General features: G+C 41.8%; 1 protein-coding gene across 4 annotated transcripts in view; it reads right to left on the bottom strand.

Annotated features, from left to right (window-relative positions):
- ITGB1 (integrin subunit beta 1) overlaps positions 1–22,561 on the bottom strand; it is a 43,962-nt gene extending 21,401 nt beyond the window's left edge. For 2 of the 4 annotated variants that reach the window (XM_061435924.1, XM_061435923.1), the window contains exons 1-3: positions 21,799–21,890; positions 4,878–4,944; positions 2,739–2,824 (exon numbers count right to left, since the gene is read on the bottom strand). In XM_061435924.1, the coding sequence (XP_061291908.1) occupies positions 2,739–2,824; positions 4,878–4,944 (153 nt within the window). In that variant the 5' untranslated portion in view covers positions 21,799–21,890. Of the gene's footprint in view, positions 1–2,738; positions 2,825–4,877; positions 4,945–21,798; positions 21,891–22,301 lie in introns of those variants that run through there. The other 2 variants (XM_061435925.1, XM_061435927.1) reach the window with 2 other exon arrangements.
- Between the last annotated feature and the right edge of the window lie 3,340 nt (positions 22,562–25,901).

The following is a 25,901-nucleotide window of genomic DNA, read 5'->3' as shown; positions in this document are numbered from 1 at the left end:
GCACACGCAGAGAACGGAGCTGCGGACACGGGGGAGGGGGAGGGGGAGGGGGAGGGGGAGGGGGAGGGGAGGGGAGGGGAGGGGGAGGGGGAGGGGGGGACAGACGGGAGAGCAGCGCTGGCACAGACGCTCCGTGTGTGGTGTGTGAAAAGGCTCAGGGAAACCGCTGTGCCCGCAGAGTTCAGCTCGGCGCTCTGCGAGAGGACTATGGCGGTGGGATGGGGGGTGGGAGGCAGGCTTCAGAGGGAGGGGATACATGTGCACGTATAGCGGATTCATGCTGCTGTATAGTGGAAACTAAGACAACGCTGTAAAGCCATTATCCTCCAAATAAAAGGATATACTGTACAGCACAGGGAATACAGCCAATATTTTATAATAACTACAAGCAGAATAGAACCTTTAAAAATTGTGACTATATATACATATGATACATCAACATCTCAATTAAAAAAATACAATGTTTGCCAAAAGAATAAGAGAACAAAAAAGACTTACAATTTTTAAGTAACAGAAATAGCTACAAAATATATTCTTGTTTATAATAGGATGGTGAGTTAGAAATACATTAATATAATGCATCCAGGATCTTTTCTGTACTTGGTAAATAAACAGCAGCTAAAAAATATTCATTACTACCATTTTTTAAAAATGCGTCATTTTTATCAGATGACTAACTCAGAAGTACTTTTAGTGAAAGCAAAAAAACTGCTGTTTAAGATGTGTGTGTGTGCACACATGTGTGCACTCACTCATGTCCAGCTCTTTGTGACCCCATGGACTGTAGCCAACCAGGCTCCTCTATCCATGGGATTTCCCAGGCAAGAACACTGGAGTAGGTCGCCATTTCCTACTCCAAGGATCTTCCAGATCCAGATATCGAACCCACATCTCTTTCAACTCCTGCATTGGCAGGTGGATTCTTTACCACTGTGCCACCTGAGAAGCCCTAAGATGTAAAGATTCTAAATAAGTTTTTCATAAATGTGAGAAAAGGGAACAACAGTGTATACATGTGTATCTGTGCATATCATTTTTAAATGTGTACTTATAATGGCCATTTAATTATTTCACATATACCCCTAAAAATTGTTTAGTTGGCCAGAAGTCTTTTTTTAAAATCTTGTCATTAGGAAAATGAGGAAATGCCTTTCATTTAGGGTCACTTTGTGTTCAGTTTTATATGGTATTTATTATCTATCGATTTCATGGTGCTGCATAAAGTGAGGATATTCATAAAAAAGAATACACAATAGTTTTGATCAGTTATTTTTTTAAGGAAAATATAACACTAAATGAGAGCCTTTTTGTACTTGGAAAAACAACTGGAAGGGAATGCCATAGGTCTGATGGTTCAAAGTTCAAAGCTGTCCTCCCTTTATGTATGATCAAACCTAAAATGCTGCGAAAGTACAGGCCCAGTGCACCATCCATTTCCAAATGTTAGCCAATCCAGGAAATTCAGATCACAAAACTCAAGTAAACATATCCCAAAATACCTTTAATAATTTAAGAATCGTGCCACAAAGATCAAAGGCTAAATTAGTAAAAGAATAATTTGGCTAGGATAACTCTAAACCCCAGATAAACTATAACCTTCATAAAATGAATGCTATTGTTGGGAACAGCAAGTACCACTTATTTATAATCATCTAAGTGAAACTGCTTTAAGTTTCTCCAATTCTTGTGCCAACACAAAGGAGGCAGCTCGTGCTCAGTTTCCAGGTAAGAAAACCTAGGGTTTCAGTTAAGTAAGCCTTGTCTGAGACAAACTCAAGGCACTCCCTGTCTCCTCCACTGTCTCCAACTAATTCCAGAACACCATTTTTTGAAGAAGAGAAAGTTGCCAGTAGAAAAATTTTGAAATAACAAAACAAAAACTTCTCATTTTGTCTTTCAGGTCAAATCACATGAAACATCTGATACTTGACCAGTAACGGCCACAATGCAGGTATCTGAACATGGGGTTTTTACTCAGGTGCCTGAGAAAAAACAAACAAGCCTTCAACCTTCTGATATTATTCACTCTGTAAATAAACTACATATCCTCAAAATGACTCCCCTTTACCTCCAGTTCCAACTTAATGTTCATTGTCCATTCAATCATTCAACATTTACTTAACTTGTGGAAGGCGCCATGTTAAGCAATATATAGAGATGACAAAAAATAAAATTTAAACCCTAACCTGAATGGGCTTTTATTAGGATATAAATCAGGTGTATATTAGTTTAATTAAAACACAATTAGGCAGATTTAATTATACCTTTCCCATCATAAAAAAGGGAAAATCTAAAATAGTTCAGTGAGATGGCTAGAGTTTTTTGGGAAGCTGTCCAACAGAAACATAACACACGCTACAAAGGTGAGCTACATATGTATTTTTAAGTTGTCTAACAGCCACACTGAGGGGGAAAAACAGGGGAAATTAATAATATATACAAAATGTGAGCATTTCAACCTTAATGATTTTTTAAATCACGAAGTCCGTGATCTCTGGCATGTATGAAGGCTGACAGCAGTTCTCAGGTGCTCAACATCACCACACATGCCTAGTGGGCCCTGTGTGGGGAAGCACAGCTCCAGACCACCACACAGGGTCACACACAGAGCTGGCTCTTGCTCAATCAACACTGAGTGAGTGAAAAGTCACACCAAGCACTTCCCAAGGATACAGTTTTGAGCAACACTAAGTGACGAGGGAATGAATGGGAAGGCTTGAACAATCAATCTGACTTACTGAATTTGTGCACCATCCACAATTTGGCCCTGCTTGTATACACTCCCCACATGATTTGGCATTTGCTTTCAAACATCTGTTTTCATCTGTTAGGAAAAAGAAAAATTAGGCTACTTAAGTTCGAGAGAGAAAACAATGACAGATCAGGATCACAATGACAATACAATATATATGTACATGACATAGAAATACTATGAAGCTAGTTACTAAACTGACTCAGACCTACTCACCAGAGAGGTGATTTTGGATCATCCTGGTGCAGAGAACAATAAAAAGAGAGTTATCTTTCCCGTCTTCTACAGCAAAGACTAGGTACCCTTAATCTATACACTTGTCCTTTTTTTCCCCCCCAAAGACATAATTCCAGGCTCTCTCAAGTTGGTCATTGTCGTCAAGAATTTTCTTACCACTGGGTAAACTATTATTTCTTTTCATTTAACTCATAACCACCACACCCATACTCCCCCTCCAACCAGGCTGCTTCATTGTAGTTTGGTAAATACTTGAAAAATCCGTATTCATCCTATCCACAACTCCTTGATTTCTCAGGTCTGTGTTCAAAGTATGTCAAGTATTTCTTTAAATCCATGTAAGAATCAGCATGCCTGCCATGTAGTACACACTAATATGAACTGTCTCCAATGTATGTTTTCTGCTTATAAACCTAACACACGCTCATTATAGAAAATGTGGAAAATACATAAAAGCATAAAGAACTAAAAATCACCCAAAACCTGCTCATTAAGAAATACATTTTTTGTATATTTTCCCCAGTCTTTTGTCTATGTAGATTAATCAAAAAATAGCAATGCAGCACGCACAGACATTACTTAATTGAAACTGAGGACATACATTTTGTATACTACTTTTTTATACTTAATTCTTTCATCCCAGAGTCTTCAAAAACACGGCTTTAAAGATTACATATGCCACTGTATTAATGTAGCCTACAGAATGGGAAAACTTCTATTATTTTTAATCGCATGGTTCATGTGGGCCATAAGCCCGACATATACACACATGCATGCACATACATGAACCCACACAGATGACCATTCTTATCATGGAAAGATAAATTTTACATAAGTTTAACTTATCATGTAAGTTAAACTCAATTTAACTTATCATGTAAGTAAAACTCAATTTCCTTATCACAAATTTAAAAAAAAGAAACACTGGAGGTGAAAAGGATTAACTTTTAACCTCTCTCCAGCAGTAACATTCAAACACACATCCTCACAAGCAGTGTACACACACCGTATTTCCTTTTTTAATGCGAAGATTTTCTTTTCATTTAACAGGTATAAATAAGAACATCAATTGTCGGTCATTTAAGGCTCCATTTTTTTTTCCCCATACTTTCCCTGGCCATTTATTTTGTAAATTTTCTATTTGTCTTTTGCAAAGTTTTCTATCATCATGTTTTTAACCGTTTTTACTGGATCTCTACACTTGTGAGCAAAATTAAACCCTTATTTAGCTATTTTTTGATACTGTTTTGACATAATTTGGTTTTTTATGTTACTGTTGGTCTTTTGTAATTTAAATCTATTAATAACTTCCTTCATCTCTAGTATCAAATAGCTGTTCTATGCAGTGTATTTTGAGATTTGGAGAACAAAAAAACTGGACATCCATTATTCTAGATTTGGGTGCACCATGGTTTATAAGAGCATTAAATACATTTTCAGCTTTATTTCTTACTTCCTCTTCTATACAACACCAACATTTTGCAAGACTTCTGATCAAACAGCAAGAACATCTTTCCAACTGTTCCTCCTTTCATTTTTTCAGACAATAGTGGATAGTTCATAATCTGTTCTTCTACACATTTACTTTATTTCCTTCTAAGATGTAACACGCCTTTGCTTTCTCTGTGTTCACTTACACACTCTATTATATCCCCCAAAGGTCTCTATGTAGTGCCTTCTATTCCTGCTGTCTCTCTGGGTGGTGGGTGGGGAACCTGACAAAGGACCTTGCAGGCACCGAAGGCGCCCGCCCTCGACTCTGAGAGGTGGGCTGCTGCGAGGCCTTCTGAAGGAGCAGGACCGCGCGATTTAGGTTTTCCCAGGAATCTAAAGTGGTCAAAAAGCGATATAAGATATTGAACAGACAAGTAGGCAACTTTTTTTTTACCTGCTTGGCCAAACACACAGCAAACTGAACTGATCAATCCGATCCAGAAAATCAGTTGTAAATTCATCTGAAATAGAAAATGTACAATGTTATATTTTTTTTTAAAAAAAGGGTTAACATATTAAGCATAATCATTCCCACTCACCTGATTTTCTGATTTATAAACATAATACATCTTCTTCCCCAACCCTTCTCCATACTCACCCTCTTCCTCTCCCCCCAGGTTCCCAGAATCCACTCTTGCTTTTCTCCAAATCAAATGTAGTTTAATATTTAATTAACAGTGCTCAGGAAAAAAATGTCAAGTATTCTCACACCTAAAAGCTATGTATTAAATCTCTGTCCCGTGGAATCTTTACCTCCTGTGACTCCGAGGTGGCCAATCAGGCATATCCCAATGCCTCAGTTATCTCAACACTGAATTGTGAGTAAGCCTGCCAGAATCCTGGTCACGTCACCGGCTTGCTTACAACGTTTCAATCGTTTTCTTGCAAGGGTAAGACCAACATCTTGCACAAGCCTCCAATTCAGTTTTTGTGTCTGATGTCCTGTAACTATTTCCTTTTCAAGAAAATCAACTTCTATGCATGAAATTTGTAAAATATTCAGTTCAGTTGCCTACCGTTTCTAGATCTATAAATATACGAATTAAAGTTTTTCACCTTAATCTACATCTTACCAGAGTTGGACAAAGACAGCTAAAGTCATAGGTCACTAACTCTAACTAGTCACTGCTCTTGGACTGCACTCTAATAACATCTGCCCCTTCCACAAGAACGCAAAAAACCCCAAAGCAAATATAACACGCCCTCGAACAAAGATTAGCTTTACTACTTATCAAAGAAATATAAAGCAATATAAGGTGAACTAGCAGGTAAAAAAAAAGGTTTTTTTTAACCCAACAAAACTTAATGATTTATTGCAGGTGGGTAAGAGAAACCAGAGATGGCTCTGTAAGTTGATATAATTTGGGGGAAATAATTTAACAATCTATATCAAAACCCATTAAAAATGTTTCTGCCCTCTGGCTTAGTAAACTAACTACTAGAAACTCATCCAAAGGAAATAATTTAAAGTATCAAAGGTGATACATGCACAACACTTTCAGTACAGAACTCCATTGTGTTTATAACAGTCAAAGATGCCAGTGTCCTCTACCCAAGATCCACGAAGAGCAAAGGGCTAACTGAACCGCCTTCATGGACTACTGGAGTCAAAAGAATAGAATGCAGCAACATCACAAGGTTTACAGAATAATTTTTGGATGCAAAGAACACATTTAAGATGACAGGTATGTAAAAATAAACAGTATATAAACATATAAAGTAACCAGAGTCCTGGAGATGACAGCATTATAAGCATAATATAAAGACAATGGGTTCATTTGTTTTTAAATTGTTCTAGTATATTCTTCATTTCACTTTCTTACTAAAAACAATATGGTAGGGTAACTGTGTGGAATTTTTTTCTTTCTTGGTAAATTTCTTTTAATAAGGGGAAAAAAATTCCTTTAAAATCCCTCATTTTCAGGATACAACACCACAGCTCCAGAAAAACGCTTAAAAGTTCTACTCTGGGATCCTTGGGTTTCCTCTGCTGCCAAATGCTGCTTGCATTTTCTGGTTTTCCAGAGAAAAGCAGTGTGAGTAACTCGCACAGTTACCCACTTTGCAACCAAGCTCAGAACAGCCAGTTCTGTTATGCCCCAGTTTTGCTTACGCATCCAGAAGCCCAAATGAAGCAGAGGGTCACTGACAGTTCACCTTTTAAGGCCTGACTAAAAGGTTCAATGTGTAATAAATCCACACAGACTATGATTCTGAGCAGTTCAAATACTGTTATCAATTCCAAAGTTATGACTAAAAGGCCCTGGACAGTAAGACACCCGAAGAAATGCCTGACTGTGATGAATGGAGCCTCTGAGCAGTTTCCACACAAAGGGAACAGAACAAATATCTGGTCCATATATGGACTCTGATCCATGGTCTTCAGAATACAACTCGGATCACTTTCAGGACCAGGAGACTACCTTGGAAAACCTTTAAAACGTCATACAACTCACAGAAGACCACTCAGATAAAGTTACCAGGTAGCAAAAAATATTTCCTGACATGCTTAGGTTTATGGCTTTAAAATACTACTTTAATGCCGCTGTCTTTTCCTCTATAAACCTTGACACGCTAAAGACCAGACTTGTGAAGCCCTCTTGCCTCTGAAGAGCTCTGACCCCAGAAGCAGACAGCACAAGGGCTGCAGGGAGGCAAGAGCGGCAGGGTGGAGGGCAGCTCGAGACTAGTGGCATTTGTAGCAGGGCCAGGCTTTCTGCCCAGGAAAGGGAACAGCCACAGGGGACGGAAGACGGCAGCCAACAGGGATAAGGAAAGCCACAAGGGCCACAAGGCAGGGACAGAGCAGTGAGGAGAGGCGCTGAGAAGAGGGGTGGTCAAGAGGACAGAGCAGTGAGGAGAGGCGCTGAGAAGAGGGGTGGTCAAGAGGACAGAGCAGTGAGGAGAGGCGCTGAGAAGAGGGGTGGTGAAGAGGACAGAGCAGTGAGGAGAGGCGCTGAGAAGAGAGGTGGTGAAGAGGACAGAGCAGTGAGGAGAGGCGCTGAGAAGAGAGGTGGTGAAGAGGACAGAGCAGTGAGGAGAGGCGCTGAGAAGAGAGGTGGTGAAGAGGACAGAGCAGTGAGGAGAGGCGCTGAGAAGAGAGGTGGTGAAGAGGCAGCGGGGCGCGGGAGGCGGGGCAGGACGGCCACAGCTCCCGAGACATTCAGATGCCCCGAGGCAACACTGGCCAGCGTGCGATCCGGGGAGCACCCCGGGCCTGAAAACCCCCATCTCTGGAGGTAGGGCCGGTGACTACCTACCCGTCTCCTCGCTGCCTCTCAGGCTGAGAAAGGCGCCCTGAGGAGTGAACAGCTCCCAAGGAGGGGGCCCCAGTAAGAGATGCCTTTAGGTCCTGTCCTAACCCTGACTCTCCTCCTCTTCATGAGCAAAGGTCTAGAAAGAGCCGTGACCCCGGGTCTCTAGCTCCTCCTCCACCTGTGTAAGTGGTGTCTGCCTCCTGGAGACACACATCAGTTTACCATGCACAGAATGCACACAGCATCACTGCCTACACCTCACCGTTCTTCCTTAACATGCTCTATTGGCTCCTCCCCTCCTCCTGGAAGAGCTTCCTTGGAAAATTCTGCCAGGTTCTGTGCCCTACAGGAGATACAAAGATTGCTGTCTCAAGGAATTTTCAGTTTAAAGACAAAAAATACCAATAACTATAATGTGACGTGACGGTTTCTATACGGAAGAGAAGCACGAAGTGCCCCAAGGATGCCAGAACCTGCCAGGACAAGCTCAGAGGCTTCCTGGGGCTAGAACCGCAGCACCCAGGAAACCACAGCAGGCCCTGCAGAGAAGCATCCCAGGCCAGAGGCCCGCATGTCAAGGCCAGAGTCATGAGAAGAACTGTAGTAACTTCTTTCCAATCTCATTACTAAACATACATGTTTGGGTGACTTCTCTCTCTCTCCCCGCAAACTGGAATGGACTTGGTCTAACTTTACAGAAAAAATGTATTTAAGCATTACTTGTAGTTAAATCTGGTCAGTGGGGTGAGTGATTATTTTATCCCCATAATTTTCTACAATAAGAATAAATTACATTATGTTACAATCTTAAAATGTCATAGAGCTAAAAAAAAAAAACAAAAACCTTAAAGTACTTAAGACAAATTATAAGCTAGAAATAACAGAGACCGAGACCAACAAGGCAGGAGGTTACAGTCAGGTTGCAGAGAGTCTTAAATGCCATTCATGCTGAGAGTTTAGATTCTATGCAACATGTACCAAGGAAGCTGGGAAAAATGGCACAGGGTAGTAACATGACAACATGTATGTGACAGAAAACCAGTGGGGTAGAGGATGAATGGCAAGACACGAGCTGCTGGACAGTTACAGAATGTATTGCCCAGGCTCCAGAGTAACAACGGACAAAGAGGTGCTTGGGGGGATCTGAGGCTGCTTAGGTAAGGAATGGTTAGAGAAAGGATCATCACTTTCAAATAAGGAAGACAGAGAAAGATGGGAGTTAGGGGAGAAAATACTGATTTTGATTTAGAACTATGACTGTGAAATGCCAGTGTGAAACCGAGGAAAGATATTAAGTGGGAAGTTAAGATCTACGGCTCTGGCTTTCAGGATTTCAGGGCTAGAGATACAAACCCAAGAGTTGTGGGCAGCTATGAAATTCTGAAGATGGATGAGACTGAAGAATACTTAAGCAGAGAGGAGAGCTGAAGGCAGGCGTAAGGGAAGAAGGGAAAGAGTGCCAGATCCAGGCTCCTTGGAGTAAAGAGGGATGGAGCACAAGGGGCCCGCCTCCCTGAGGAGACGTGCGGCAGCTTTCTCTAAGTCAGGGCAGCGGGTGAGAAGCTGGGCGAGTTCAGGCATGACAGCTTATGTTTCTTCCCGAAACAGGAAGCAAGGACAGATGCTGGGAGAAGAGAGGAGCAGGTTGGCAGACGGAAGAAAATCAAGACACTGCAACAGGATTATGGAGCAGTGCTGAGGCCCAGCAGGTACTGGACACCCTGATCTATAAAGGCACATCTAACACTCATCTCACCTGAAACTACCTGGTAATAATCTGCCCTGATGGGTTCTAAGTGCCAAGAACACAATCTTGCCTGTGTCTTCAGTGACAGGACCTATAAGTGCTTGGGACAAAATCAGTGCTAAAAACTTATGCTGAAATACGTTAAATTTTATGTCATTTTTCTTGGACATTATTTAGAAGCCCAAGAAAGTATAGATACCCTAGGGATTACAATTTTTAACCCACGTAAGTATACACAAGCCAACTTTCAGCTAGATATAAAATGCCTCACACTCTAGGTGCTTGTACATCATGAATCAAAATTCATTTACATATACAAGCAACAGAAACATAGGCACTGAAATACTACATACACACTCAGTTATAAGGTCATCCACTTATTGGTTATTATTCTAGTTATTAGCACAAAACCCCAGTTTTTAGAAATTCTTGTAGAAACAGTCAAATACTGAGACAACCTCCCATGGGTCCTTAGACTCCAATCTGAAACTGTGGAATTAATGCCACTGTTTACAGAGCAAGTGCAGGAGGAGGAAGGGGCAGTGCTGAGAAAACACACACACAGAGAGAAGGCCACAGTCAAGGGCCTAGACATCAGGGTGCAGGTGAGAGAAAGGGCTAAGGAGCCAGGTGTAACATTTCAGGGGTGGGCAGTCTTGGATAAAAGGTCGAGCTGAGAAGACAGCTAATGGGAACTGGGTTGGCTGGGGTCCATTCCCAGAGCAGAGTCTGAGACGAGAGCAGGCGTGCAAGCAGCTCACTCACAGGGTGACGGGGAATGAGAGGTGCTGAAGATGCAAACCAAGAAGAGAAAAGGCCAGGGCACTTTAGCCACCACAGGGGTGCCCAGGGACTTGGCCTTCCAGAGAAGTCTTGAGAAGTGTATACAGTTCACCCCTGAATCCATGGATTCCATCAGCAGATTCAACCAACAACAGACGGAAATAAATTTTTTTAATTGCAGAGTTCCACAAAGCAAAACCTGAATGTGCCCTGCACAGGCAACTCTGCATAGTATTTACGTTGCCTGGAAAATCCCATGGACAGAGGAGCCTGGTGGGCTGCAGTCCATGGGGTCGCTAAGAGTCGGACACGACTGAGCGACTTCACTTTCACTTTTCACTTTCATGCATTGGAGAAAGAAATGGCAACCCACTCCAGTACTCTTGCCTGGAGAATCCCAGGGACAGAGGAGCCTAGTGGTTTGCCGTCTACAGGGTCGCACAGAGTCGGACACGACTGAAGAGACTTAGCAGCAGCAGCAGGCATCATCTGGAGGTGACAAAGTGTACATGAGGATGTGCCTAGGTTACACTCAAGAGCTACACCCTCTCAAAGAGACTTGAGCATCTGTGGATTTGCTTGGGGAGGAGGAGTGTCCTGGAACCAATCCCCCTCGGATACTGAGGGACAACTGTGGAAAGTGTGTCCAAAGAATGGTCACTGGGAAGACGTGCCTCAGTTCTAGTCCCCACAGGGAAAAGTCTGCCCCAAGGGGCTTCCAAGAACAACAGTACACCCCACCAGAAGGCTGCTGCTAGTTTCTCTCCCCACGGACAGACAAGAGGGCTGGCTGGAGATGCCCCAGGGTTGAAAAGACAGAGGCACGTAAGGCAAGATGCAGTCAGCCAGAGTGAGTCAGAGAACTGCTCCGAGAGGCAGCGACGGGAACCAGAGGAGGCCCGAGGAGGACAGAGGTTTCTAGTCCAGCGCTCAAAGCCCCTGGCGTTAAAAGAGCAAGAAAACAGCTAGAACAGAGTGTGAGAAGCGTCACTTGCATTAACTCTGGAGATCTCAATGATGGCAAGAACTGGGGAGGGGATTTAAGCCAGGAGAGTCGCATATAGGCACACATACATATATTAAAACAAACACAACTTCTGTTTAAAAGATTCAGTAATTAAGACGTATGAAGCTCTTTCCCATCTACTGCAGATGTGTATGACTGACCTGCCTTATGAACTGTCATCTTCTAGAAATCAGTTGTGTCCTCTGTACCTAGCCCAGTACACAGAGTCTAAAGATAACTGCAGATATTCTGAGGTATCCACAGAAAAGTAAACAAAGCCCTGCAGAGTGCAGTGATCACACCATCTGCTAAGGCGTAGCTCAGAGTGTGGGCTGTGGGGTCAGGTGCCTGGACTCAAACCTCTAATCAACCCCCAACTAAGCAGGTGACACTGGCAAGTTATTTAATCTGTGCCTTGGTTTCCTCATCTTTAAAATGGACACTACAGTTTCTACGTTATGGGGGATATGTGAAGTTTACATGAGTTGTAAATATAAAATATTGAAAACAGCATCTGGCACATTGCAAGCAATACCTAGATGGTACTTGTTATCATTATTACTATACATTACAGCTGGAGCTCAGCAACAACTTGATTCAATAAAGAAGTAACTATGTTTGAATGTTTGGGTTTTTCTTTTTTTTCAATCCTAATTAACCAAAAACTCTGAATTGATCCATGTTAGGTGAAACACAAGATATGGAAGAAAAGATAAAGGGTTAGAAAAAAAACACAACTGCAAACAACAGATTAATGTTGACTTTTTATAGAAATAAACACATTACTTCGATATGATATCAAAACCTGATACTGTATATGGTGATGGTGGTTTAGTCGCTAAGTTCTGTCCAGTTCTTGTGACCCCATAGTCTGTAGCCCGCCAGGCTCCTCTGTCCATGAGATTTCCCAGCCTAGAATACTGGAGTGGGTTGTCATTCCCTTCTCCAAGGGATCTTTCCCACCCAGGGTCTCCTGCATTGCAGGCAGATTCTTTACCAACTGAGCCACCAGGAAGTCCTATACTGTAAAAAAAATAAATAAAATAAAATACAAGAAGCCTTAATCAGGTGCTAATTATTAATTAGATACTAATTATTATGCTAAGTAAATTTGATAATTATTTTAGGTTCTACATTTAAGTAGGATTATTCTACTTTCTAACAATCATATTTCTAACAATTTGTATGTAAAATAATAAAAGCATCAAAACTTTAATGCTTTTTACTACCACATTAAATACAGCACAGATATTTTTGAATGTTAGTATCACAAATCACCTTAAAAAAAGATCAAAGTGGAGAGTAACATACCTAATTAAAATACAAATAAGGAAGAATGACTTCAGGTTTCTCCTTCTATATGGGGAAGCAAATCTAGGAGAGGCTAAGAGGAGGAAGGAAACTGCCCTGAAAAGACATCTTGTAGCAGAAACTTAGACCAGGAGGCTGTGTACCAGTCTGGTTCATTCAGAGACTGCTGCCCACTGAGAACTATAAAACACAAGGGTGATGTGTTCACTTAGAAGGCAGACAAGGCTCAACCAGGCACACCCAAGAGTGATACGATAACTGAGTTTTGATGATTTATGGTAATTTGTAACAAAAAGTTTTATTTTTACGTTTATTCTAACACATGCAAATGACTATAAAAATGACAATAACTAATAAAAATAATAACAGCTATCTCTTCTAAGCAACTCCATGAGGTTGGGAACAATATTATCTTTGTTTCATATATGAGGAAGCCAAACCACAAATACTTCTCCAAAGTCACAGGTAGAACTGAAACCAGACCATCTGAATTCTGAAGCTGTGACCTGAGTCTGTGCTCCACTAAACTACAATATTTTGAAGGTATACTCAGTCACTATTTTAAAAATAAAAGAACACCCTTCTACTGTTAGAACTGACTCAGAGAACAGAAATGGAAAGGACTTAAAATGTTCTTTGAGTTTATTTCTTAGTCCTTCAAAATGACTGGAGGCCAACAGAAGTTATTTTAATTGTCAAATTTCATGAGTATACTGACAGGTTATGGTCTCATCCTACAAAAGCATTTCATCCAAGTATCTTTTCTTACTACATTTAATTTTAACTAAAGGGTCATAAGGGCTTCCCCGATGGCTCAATGGTAAAGAATCCAACCGCAATGCAAGAGATGCAGGTTCGATCCCTGGGTCAGGAAGATCCCCTGGAAGTGGGCATGGCAACCCACTCCAGTATTCTTGCCTGGAGAATCCCATGGACAGAGGAGCCTGGAGGGTTACAGTCCATGGGGTCGCATAGAGTCGGACACGACAGAAGCAACTTAGCACACACACAAAGGGTCATAATTCATCCTCTGAACAATAAATTACCTCAAATAGCTCCAAAACATCATTTTGATAGTTAGAAACATGCAAGTGTTCCCTTGTCAAAAACTGTACATAATTAATCTCCACTGTAAACTCATCTTTATTTATCAAGGTTAAATGTGGTTTTATGAGCTAGTCAAACTTTTAAATACATACTAAGTATCTATTAATGTTCTTAACAATGTGACAAATAACTCATTTGGTATTTCTTTTTACATTTACAGATAAGATCTTTAGAAATTTTATATGTACTTTATAGAAATTAAACAATTATGCTTTAGAGAAAAATTTTAAAAAATGGAGAGTTACATTTAAGTTTTAAAATTGGGTGCTCAGAGGCCATCTATGCCCCAAAGGACACAGTACAAAAAGAAGTCATCCACAAAAGATTTCTTCCTATAAAATCTTTGCACAAAGAGCACATTTTTATTCAGTACAACTTGGATTTCCAAGTCAAATATTCACTGTACATCTACCGTGTACAAGACATATAACTGACAAAGCTGGGACATGAACCCAGGCATCAGCCGAAAGCCCAAGCTTTCACCAGAAGTAGGTTTCCAATAAGAAAGCTTCCTTCTTTTATATCCTAACATTGTAAATCTTTTCACCTTAATGGTGGAAAAGATTCAGATACCTCCATTGAGGTATCTTATAAGCCTCTCCTGAAAATAGAATAAGGTTAGATTCATCCCAAGTCCGTACCACCATCGCTATTTTCTGTATCTGTGTTTAAAAGGAAAAAAAAAAAAAATAGTCCAATAACCCATTAATATTTACAAATCAACACAGTCCAGAAAAGGAACACAGAGCCAAGAGGAAAGCCTCAGGCTTTCCTACCATGCAGTTCACCCTGCTTCTCCCCACGCAGAGCAACAGACAGGAGAACATACAGGAGCCTGTTCTGCTTCACACCATCAGACTCAAGGGTGAGAGCTGGGGATGAATTCACCAAAACCAAGAGCACCTTTCCCCTTGTGAGAAGAACAAGTAAAACTCAACATTTTCCCCCTCTCTGGCAGGAAGAGGTGCGTGGTAGTGATCCTGGAAGTGTCTATGGCCCAAATAAATAATAAGCTACAATGAATGATTAACAAAACTTAGCAGAAAGGGTGAAAGAGGGAAAAAAAAAGAGGGACCAGGAAAGAAAGGAGGTTGAGTACTCCAAGGCAAACAGGCAACATTTCCTTTGAAGTCTGTGTCCACCCACTGTGGAGGATAGATCGTATTCTGAGGTTATTTAGAAAGAAAACTTTCTAAAATTCAAAACTCCCACCCAGAAGAAAAAAGGCTTTTTATGAGTCCCAACCCCTTCTTACCCAAAGGTGGTTATCAGCCTGAGTTGAGTCCCAACAACAAAGGTTTGACTACTCCAAAACTACAGGTTTAAAAAACAACTGAAAACCTGAGAACAGGGCCAATACTTAAAGAAAATTACAGAATAACAGAACAAACTGTGTCTATTCTGGGGCTTCTCTGGTGGCTCAGCAGTAAAGAATCTGCCTGCAATGATGGAGAGGTAGGTTTGAACCCGGGGTCAGAAAGATCCGTCCAAGAAGGGAATGGCATCCCGCTCCAGTATTATTGCCTGGGAAATCCCAAGGACAGAGGAGACTGGTGGGCTATGGTCCATGGGGCTGCAAAAGAGTCAGACACGACTGAGCAACTAACCTACTGTGTCTACCCGACCCCCCACGAAAATGATAAAGTGGAAGATTAATCATCAGCACCCACTCCTGTGGTGCAAGGGCAAGATAAAGAATGGATGCACTGTGTCTCGGGAAATACTTTCAACGATAAAGATGGAAGTAGGGGGAAGTCAGGACATGGAACTGAACTACGAAAAATTTCTACAGCACAAAAAGAGAAAATTAAGAATCTTCTCTGAAAAAAAAAAAAGAGAGAATGAACTCATGCTCTTCAAGGAATTAAGAAAATCTCAAATAGATTTTACAGCAATCAAACACAGTAAGACCACAAAACTAGAGGGAAAGTGTACGGGAGGAAATTTAAGTTGAAATCCTCTGCAGAACTCAAAACACACAGGAACAGAATCAACACAACAGGAAGAGCAGGCTTGAGCACACAGAATTCAAAATAATTCAAGGCAATAAGAAGCATGACGTTATAGCCAACAGTGACCCAGTAAATAGATAACTGGTATATCACCACCACCACCTCCGCCACCAAAAAGGTTATAGCCTTTACATGAGGACCAAAAAAAAAGATTAAGCATTAAATTCCAAAAAATGGTGAAGGGGCATAAAGTAAGTTCAAAGCTCATAAAATAAGCAAAAGGACAAGACTTAAAATATGAGCAAGGGATTTCCCTGGTGGTCCAGTGGCTAAGACTCCACTCTTCCAATGCAGGGAGCCTGGGTTCCACCCCTGGTACTGGCAGCAGCTGAAGACCCCGCATGCTGCAACTAAGATTGAGGATGCCACAATCAGCATCTAAGACCTGGTGCACTCAAATAAACAAACAAGCAAAAGTTTAACACTCTAAATAAATCTATTAAGACATAATATTAAGGGCTGACCCAAAATGAGCATGAAAAGTTGCCTGAACTTAACTCTTCCCAGGTCCTCCTTCCACTCAAAAGACATTACCCAGCAATTGCTATATTTCAAACTAGCCTAGCGAGCTGTTCCTTCTTTAGACTTGGCTATGTCTATAGATTTTGCTTTTCTCTGTGAAGGGAAAAGAGTAAGTGAGCAGCTGCTTTGGTTGAAGAATTTACTTTGGGGCAAGTTTACAAAGAACTAGCAAAAACAAGTTTACCAACCTAACTAATGGGATCAACAAGCACTTGAGAGTAATATATGTTCCATGTAATTTCAGTCGAGGAGAACTGTAAGTTATGCTCCCTTGGATAATTTTATCTACTTTTTAGGTAAGTCATTCCAAAATTCTTACTTGGTCAAAACTTTAATAAATTTTGACCATATGCTTTGTCATCTCTCTCCTCTGCCCTGTATTAGATTGAAACACAGTGCTGAATATATTCTAAATATATATATAGTAAATATAGGTAAAAAATTTTACCTAAATATAGGTAAAACTCAATTTCTCACTTAGCACTAAGCTGGGAATAATATCTACCTTAGAACTGTTAAAAGGATAAAATATGATCATGAATATAAAACAAATATCTTTATAGGGACCTATAAATCACAGCTTACTTGATTACTGAATTTTCTTCTTGCTCTTCAACTCATTCACTGACTCCTAAGCATTAGAACCTGAGTGACTACTTAATAAATGGTTCTCAATCTTTTTAAGCCATACTGCTTTAGTAAGCACAAGTCCGCTCCTTACTGTTTCTGTTGTGTTTTCCTAAAATAATATAATACTAAAGGCAACTTTTAAAACTACAATCTCCACCTCCAATAATCAAATATGACCCACCACTACACCTTTGGGGAAGGAAAGAAATTACAATCTGAAATAAATAATAAACTGTAAAATACTGGAGAGCTAATAAATTACTATTCTTAATTTTACAAAGACTATGAAAGCTTAAGTTACCTATGTATTCATTCAATAACATTTATACACGGAAATGTGACCTCCATTCATCTAAATACTTTTCCTCATCATTCTTAATTTTTTCAACCACCATAAGAATTATTTCAAAAAATTTGAAAAAAATTTTCACCAAAATTTCAAAATATGTTTCAATTTTTTTAACCACCATAAGTAGCATTAACTACTACTTTTTTGTGTCCCAAAATATAGTCTTGATAAAGTCTGGCACAGCAAATGACAACCCTTCGGTGGTGCTCAGTAACGCAGTGTTGTTTAATTCAAATTTCTATTACAACCACTTGTATTTATGTCTGTGAACTACACCAGACTAGAGTTGGAGGGCAAGAGTCCAGGCCTTCATTTAAAATATCCTTCATTTTATTTATATGTATTATATAAAGGCATATATATTTATATATGTATGATTATATATCAAAGTAATCAAAAAATATTTATTTGCTAGATTAGACAGTATTCTACCTTCTAACTATACTGTCCTTTGACCATGTCATCATTTATATTCGTCTCTTTGGTCATACCATTACAAGCTCCTCACGGCCCTCCAAAACCAGTTAAGCCAAAGCTGATCTTTTTCTCAAAATCTATTAGAATCACCTGGTACAGGGCACTGTGTAAACACCCTGTGGTGTCTGCTACATTTCCCTAAATTGAAAACAAGGCATCCCAACTAGACAGTATCCTCAGCTGCAAGGTGCAGGCCAGCCTCTTGCCCTACACCCAGTAAGCACCACACTGCTCAGGGAAGTGGCACTTAGCACACTAACGGATTAAATGGTTACTGACAACAGAGCTCCATCCTGACAGAGAGCTAAGAGCACTAGACTCGCCTGGCCAGCACTTGCAGGCTTTCTCAAAGCCATGACTCGGCACACCACATGCCCTCTGGGGTGAGGGCACAAGAGAAAGGCTGCTCATGGGAGAGGGAAGACCTGTCCTCTGTAGAGTCAGCTGGCCTTCAGCTCACAGGGCAATAGAAAGGAGAAACCAAGAGACCACTCTACTATGTAGATACAGAAACCAGAGCCCTTTCCAAGTGAGGTGTTCCAACAAACGTCCCAGAGCTCAGAACGAGCTTGCCCAAAACCCAGGTTTCCCAATCAAGAAGTCTCTGCTTCATCAACTGCTTCTCTAAAGATGCTTCTCTCTTCACCTTAAACAAGCTCACCTGAACATATCCAAGTCCCCCACTAAGCTACCACAGGAAGGAACTAGAAATTCAAACAAACTGAGGAGGGAAATGGTTTTTCTAGATTCCTTTTCCTCCACCCAGCCTTTGACTGGGAAAGTGTTTCCAGGGCCCCTCGGCGGCACCTTTTCACTCTACACGCTCTCCAGTATTTTCATCTGCAGCCCAGAGCGTCAGCCTATACAGACTAAGAATTCCCAAATCGTAGGCTCCCAACCAGGCTGCCGGTTGTGAGCGAGCAGTCTGCACAGTCAGCTACACTCCAGGCATCTCAGCAGGAGTCCAGCATTCCCCTGCCTCCAGGCGGCCAGCCGCACAGCACCCCCTTGCGGTCACGCTTCCCACCTCGGACAAGCCACCTCCTAACCAGACACCTAGGCCACTCCAGTTCCTGTCTCCTCTTACCTCAGACACCAAGTCTGACCTGTCCACCCTCCAAAATAAGTAGTTCTTGTAGTCCCACCCAGGTCGTCCCCCATGCCAAGGATCTCCAAAGCTTTTTAATACTCCTTTTACTATTTAACAACAAAAACAAAAAGAAACTTGAGAATACGTGTACCCCAAAATATGTATTTATAAATTAAAATACATGTACTCTACAGCAATATGGTAAGATATTATAAATCATAATACATTTAAGCTTTATAAAAAAAATAGTAAGTCTAATATTTTCTTCCTACATCCAGTGAATTATTTTATACATCCCTGGGGTCCAGGAAGCTGTACTTTGGAGACTGTATAATGAGACAAGTCCAATAATTGGGTTTATACATGCATGCACTATGTATATTTGAAACAGTCTGTCACTTACACACATTTCTTGATCAGATGATGTACGTATGCTTTAGCATATTGCTAAATATAGTTAACCTCATCTTCGAAAGCCACCAACCAAAACTAAAGCTTAAAAGTACCTGGCTTCTGTATTATTTTATAAATAAAACTTAACTCTGCAAAAGTCTCACAATTAGTCACATTTAAAGATGAGAAACCTGCAAATATAGCTTGGCTCCTTTTGCATGCAGCTACAGAACAAGAAATACCACCTTTTCACTTATCTATTGAAAATTCTAAGACTGCTAAGGTTCTGAAGGTTTTCTGCACTGCAACTCCTGTAACCTAGATATATAATTTTCTCAGTTTTCTACAGCTATAGATACTGCTATCGTTTCAGGGTTCTGAAGAATAAGGTACTCCTCTGGACTCTTACCCCTATCAGCCCACCCTCTGGACCCCAAGACTCCCACCTCTGCTATAATATCATACAAGGACAAAACTCCACAACATATGACCAGTCAGAATATAGGTTAAAAAAAAGATACTTACAGATTTGCACAATATAATCTAGGATTCCACTGACAACCAGACAGATCCTAACCCTCCAGAGTGGGGTAATCAGTCCACATGAATCCTCTCAGATACTAACTGAATTTGTTACATGTTTAGAAATATCAATTAGCAGAACTCAAAAGTTCTGAAACTTTACCTATCAAAAGTTCTGAAACTTTACCTATCTCGTGTTTTATCTCATCACTCCACCACAGTAGTCAAGAACAACTAATCACCCACACATATGCCCTGAAAACAAGCACCACCTGAAAGATAGTTTTCAGTATTTTAGAAAGTAACCAGATGCCCTAGTTCCCCCAGGAGTTAGGAATTTACCGACCCCAGTGTAGGACTGCATGTTCATTCAATGATGCTAATTTGGGGCAGCTTTTAAATATCCTGACCAGAAAGCTGAGGAGAAAGCCACCTAAATCCAATGATTTATTCAATATTACTGATCCTATACTTTCCACACACAGAATAGCGAGGGGATTAGAAAACAATACAGAATTTAACATTCTTTTAAAAACAATCAACATTACAAAAACTTTAAGTCTGTGAAATCAACACTGATGACTCAATTTGGAGTCTGCTATTTACAGAAGCAAAGTATTAACCACATCCCATCTTTTTAACTAGCATTCTAATAACATCTTCCATTTTATACTGAATTCTAGGGTGGGTATAATTGCTTTCATCCTCAAATGCCTGTTAACTAAAACATTGATTTGTTTCATGTGTTTTCTATTTATCAGCTAATCATCTTCAGTCCCTCATTTATTAATAAGTGACCTAAAATTATTTTCAAATGTGAACATCTCTGTAGGGCTCTTAAGCCAGCCCTGACTCCTTTGAGCCTTGATGTCCACAAATCCTGAATAGGTAACTTACAAGTCAAGTTCCTTCATCACTTCTGAAGTGTTTAATACACAACGTATTGCAAAGTCTGGATTCCGTTAAGAAAAATTCCTAGTCGAAATTCAATTAGCATTTTTTTATTGTACCATCAAAATAACAATAAAAAATAACAATAATTCTACCCAGCTAATATTTATGTGGAACGCAGATTCCAAGAAATCTTATTGATAATATCACCAATTACATGGTGAGATTTTTTTTTAAAGTCCTTCTACTTTATCAAGAAGGAAAGAAAAGGAGTTAATATTTATTGAGCTAAGTGTCTTCACTACACTGTACTTATATTATACAAGGTTACCTGTGGTTCAAACATGGGTTGCTGGACCACAAGGGTTGTCCTCATCAGAACTGGATGATCACCTATGCTCCCTGTGCCTCAGTTTCTTCATTTGTAAAACAGGGATTAAACACAACACCTACTTCTTTGCATCAGTTCCAGGATTAAAGGACAAAATAAAGGTAAAGTGCATAGAGGTAAACATAGCCCTCACTGTCCTCATAATAATTTCTAGCTTTATTATTAGTATAGGTAGGTACTGTTCCCATTTTACAGATGGAAGAAATGGAGCCTTAAAAAGAGTGTAATTTACTAGTAATGATCGTACAGACTAGCGCTAGGTTTTCACGCAAAAACACAAAACTGGTGAAACAAAAACTACTCAGGCATTAAATACTACCATTCTTAAAAATACAACTTGTTCTGAAGCATCAGGAACGGCACGAATCAGGCACAGCCGGGCAGGAGCCCTGAACACGGCCGCGGCGTCCACACCCAGCGTTAGAAGGGCCCACAGGACGCGCCCACCCGGCGCCCGGGTGCCCTGCGGCGCGGCGACGCCCGGGACGCGGGGCTGGAGCCAGGGTGAGTGGTCCCGGCGTGGAGGCCCGGCAGCCGAGGCCGCTGCCGGACCAGGTCCGCGGAGGCCCGTCCGCGCCCAGCCGTCCGGTTCGCGCCCAGCCCAGCGTCCGAGTGGCGGGTCCGACTCCCGGGCCTCCGCGACAGCGGCCCCGCGAGGACAGCGCCCCTGCCGGGAAGGTCCAGGGGCGGCCGCGGCCCGACTTCCTCCCCCGCCCGAAGGCTTGGAATCCACCCGGAGGCCGCGGCCCCCACGCCTGCTCCTCCATGAGAGCCCGGCCGCTCACCAATTCCGCCGCCCGCCCTCCCGGCCGGCCGCCCTGGCCCACCTTCTCCCGCGGCGTCCGGCCCGCTCGGTCAACTCGGCCTGTGCTCCGCGGTTCCCGCTCGGCCTGTCCCGAGCTGGCGTGGCCTCCCGGGCTCGGGCGCGGCGGCGGCGGCGGCGGCTCCTCCTCCTCGCGGGCGGGAGGAGGAGACTCGGCGGCGCGGGGCCGCCTCCCGGCAGGAAACGACCCCCGGGGCACCGCCTCCCTGGCGCTGCGATCCCGCTCCTCAGGCCGCCGCCGCGGCACTCGCCCTCCGGAAGCGCATTCCTCTCGGGCCGCGTCAGCCGCGCCCGCGGCGGGAGGGGGAGGGGGACAGGGACAGGGAGGAGAGGGGGACTGAGAGGGGGAGGGGGACCGGGAGGGGGAGGGGGACTGAGGGGGAGGGGCGGGGGCCGCCGGGACAAAGGAGCGGCCCGGCTGGGCCACCGGCTCCGCCGCAACCCCGGCGGCGCCTCCTTCCTTTGCAGCCGAGGGAGAGAGGGAGGATTTTGCCGGGCCCTGCTCACCTTAATATCCTTCTCGGCCTGCCTTAGGCGCTGCTTCTCCAAAGCCCCATGTGTGTCCGGCCGGCCGGCTTTGAACCCTGGAAGCCCTGCCTCCCAGGAGCCGGCTCAGACAGACGGGGACACTTAGTCACTCACCTTGTTAAGGTTTCGTGGGGCCAAAAACGTTTCCCTCTGGAAGGGAAGTAGCTAAAGCCGATATTTTTCTGGTGGGAGGATTTGCTTACGTCTTTGAGAGAGGGGAAGACTTAAGGAGGAGACGGGTGCCAGGAAAGATGAAGAAAGTTGTAGAGGAGAAACTGGTGAGTTTGAGGAGCAGCTTTTGTTTGGTTCATCTGGAGGTCCATTTCTGGGTAACTGGGAGAAGGAAAGGTTCATCCTTGATACAGTTTCTGTTCATCCTCACTTTTTTTAGTAGGTGGACAGGGGGGCTGGAGAAGAGACAGCTAAAAGAAGCATGGCTGGGCACATTTTGATAAGAGGATCGAAACCGCTGCCGGCCGGCATCATACTGAAACCCGGTTACTCAGAATGGGCTGCTGGCAGGCTGCCATCCTGTTAGCCGAAAATGCGCATTGCCACGTGGTGAGCTGCAGCACCCTGTTGGGAACAGAACTCGAATGATGAGATTTGTGAAACTGAGAAGCAGTGTTTGATTTGGGGAAGATTAGAAGCTGTGATGCTCATTTGACCGCCAGTCTTGAAGAAAAAAAGACAACCCATCTATGGAAATGTTGCCCATTGCTCGCCAGCAAAATTAAATCTTTGGTTAGGTAATCTCTGGAAACCTCTAAAGAAACAAGAATGATTTTTCCCACTTAATGGATGAGCAAATTTAAGAGACTAAATGATGTTTCCTTATTTGGGGAATCTAAAAAAGGATACAGATGAACTTATTTACAAAACAGAAATAGTCTCACAGACATAGGAAAACAATCCCATGGTTACCAAAGGCTGACGGGGAGGGAGGATAAATTAGGAGTTTGGGATGAGCATACACACACTACTCTATATAAAACACAAATAACAAGGACCTACTGTAGAGCCCAGGGAACTATACTCAGTAACTTGTAATATAACCTATAATGGAAAAGAATCTGAAATATATTCTTTTTCAGATTCTTTTCCATATATATATTTTACAGTTTCTTTTTGGTGATATATATAACGAACTTTTCTGTACACCGGACACTAACATAACATTGTAAATCAACTATACTTAAATTTTTAAAAATTAATGTATCTATGTTAACAACCCAATGGTGCAGCTGCCAGCAGACCTCAACATTCTTGAGTTTAAAGGTACTATTTATACCTTTGTTGAAAACGGATCAAAATCTATGTCTGGTCTCAACATGGATTACCATTCTGAAGTGTAGTTTATCCATGTTTGATTTGTACTACATTCCCCAGAACTTTCTTCCTTGTGTGATTTGCTACAAGAACAGTATAAGATTCACATTTGCACAACATTAAACTAAATTAGGCCAAAGGCAGTGTAATAATCACCTTTTTAATCTGAGTCTCAAACACTGTTCCAGGTCACACAATAGGGGCTCAGCTAATACTGGATAAAAGAATAAATGGGTCCTTTTGCTCCCCTGGGACATCCGACTACACTAAAGTGTGAGTAGCAATTTATGTGCAGAAGTTATGAGCTTTGAGGAAATGAGAAATTAAAGAAACATAATCTCTAAGAAAAGCAGTGATTGGTCAGGAGTATGGCTGCATTCGTAATTTCAGATAAATATTCATCAAAGGACAGCTAACTATAAAATTTATGAGCGTTCCAAAGGTTGATCAGTTTTACCATGCTAAGCAGAGTATCCTAGTAAGTAGGAATAGTGTAAGTCACATTGCTAAACCATGTCATGATACAACATCTATTAGTATCTTGAATTTAAGACAAATCGTATTTTACCTACACTCTTTCCCGGTTATTATAAATTGCCTTATGCCATCTCACAAGTCATTTTTATCAAATAATTAAAAGTTGACCTTTCCTTTAGTTTTGGCATCTTACTACTACATGCTCTACAAAATATGTCTTTATTCACTACTGTTTTCCAAAAGTAAGTTTTCAAAATTGCTCACCAGCAAAGACTTTACTGTTCATTTCAATCACTGTTTAACCCCCATTTCTATTAATGATTAAAGGACAGGCTTACATAAATGAAAGGAATCACTAATATTTAGTCAAGTACAAAAGAGGCTAAAGGCCTCTCTAGAAACCTGATTATCTTTTTCAGACAATGGGATCAGCATTAATTACTGACCTTTAGATCTAGTAGGCTGTATTTAATCACGTGATTATGGAATACAGGACTGGGAGTGAGTCAGTGTTGCCTCAGGAGTGGATTGCTGTCTTTCTCTTGTAGTTTGAACACTTGGGGGATGCAATCTGTCAAAGGTTACCCTGTCCAGGAAGCTACAAATCATCCCATGATAACTTAAAGCCTTTTCAGTCTTTTGAGAGTGGAAGTACCTCTATAAAAATGTAACATTTTACAGGCAAATATGTTAGTACACATTCATTTACAAATGATTTTCCAACTGCAGTAATCAAACTTGGGCAAGACTCCATGGAGGTAGAGCAAAGGGTGAATGCCTGCATAGTGAGGAGTATGGACCCCAGAACAAAAATGTTTTGGTCTTGACCACTGGCTGGCACATTCTGGCTTAACCCAGACCAGATCAACTTTAAATAAGCTGGGTGACTTTGTGTCCCAGCATGTTCAAGTTACCCCCAATGTGTCTGTTACCCAAGCATAATTATTAATAGCACCCCTTTTCATTCTCAAAAGTACATCCTGATATGGATGGTAGATTATATCATCACCCTATAAGTAAGCGTGTCCAGCCAATGAGGTATGAAAAAAGTAATTTTAGCAGTTCAAAGGGGATTCATAGGGACACATTGCAAATCACATCCCAGGTTTATAGGTGAAGACCAATTCCAATACTGATCTTCAGGGAAAAAAGTTGTGTGAGGATGAGTGAAATTAATTAGGCAGCTCCTGAGTAGGGACTTCCCAGGTGGCTCAGTGGTAAAGAATCCACCTGCCAATGCAAGAGACTCGGGTTTGATCCTTGGGTTGGGAAGATCCCCTGAAGGAGGAAATGGCAACCCACTCCAGTATTCTTGCCTGGAAAATCCCATGGACAGAGGAATATGGCAGGCTATAGTCCATGGGGTTGCAAAGAGTCAGACACGACTGAGTGTGCACACACATAAAGTCCAAGGAAGGTGTTTAGGTGAGTCATGAGGGTGATGGAAGAGAACACTGGGGGGAGAATTAGACACTCATATCCTAGATAATTTTGGAATTTGGAGGGTTTCCTTTTATTTTGGAAAAACAGAATAATGTAACATCTTTAACACATGCGATGAAGATGTCCTTCTAGGAGATTTAATGAAAGAAAACTCTTGAAAGTAGCTTGGCTGATCAACAGATTTGGGTTTAAAATACCATTGTAAATGTATATAATGGTTTCTGGAGCAGATTGATTGCCAGTAGCTGGGTAAGTGTTCCCTGGTGACTCAGCAGTGAAGAATCCGCTGCCAATGCAGATGTGGATCTGATCCCTGGGTCAGGAAGATCC

This window comes from Bos javanicus, chromosome 13 (assembly GCF_032452875.1).
Source record: "Bos javanicus breed banteng chromosome 13, ARS-OSU_banteng_1.0, whole genome shotgun sequence".
Taxonomy (NCBI): Eukaryota; Metazoa; Chordata; class Mammalia; order Artiodactyla; family Bovidae; genus Bos; species Bos javanicus.
The sequence above is the reverse complement of the archived record's forward strand: the minus strand, read 5'-3'. Positions and strand labels throughout refer to the sequence as shown.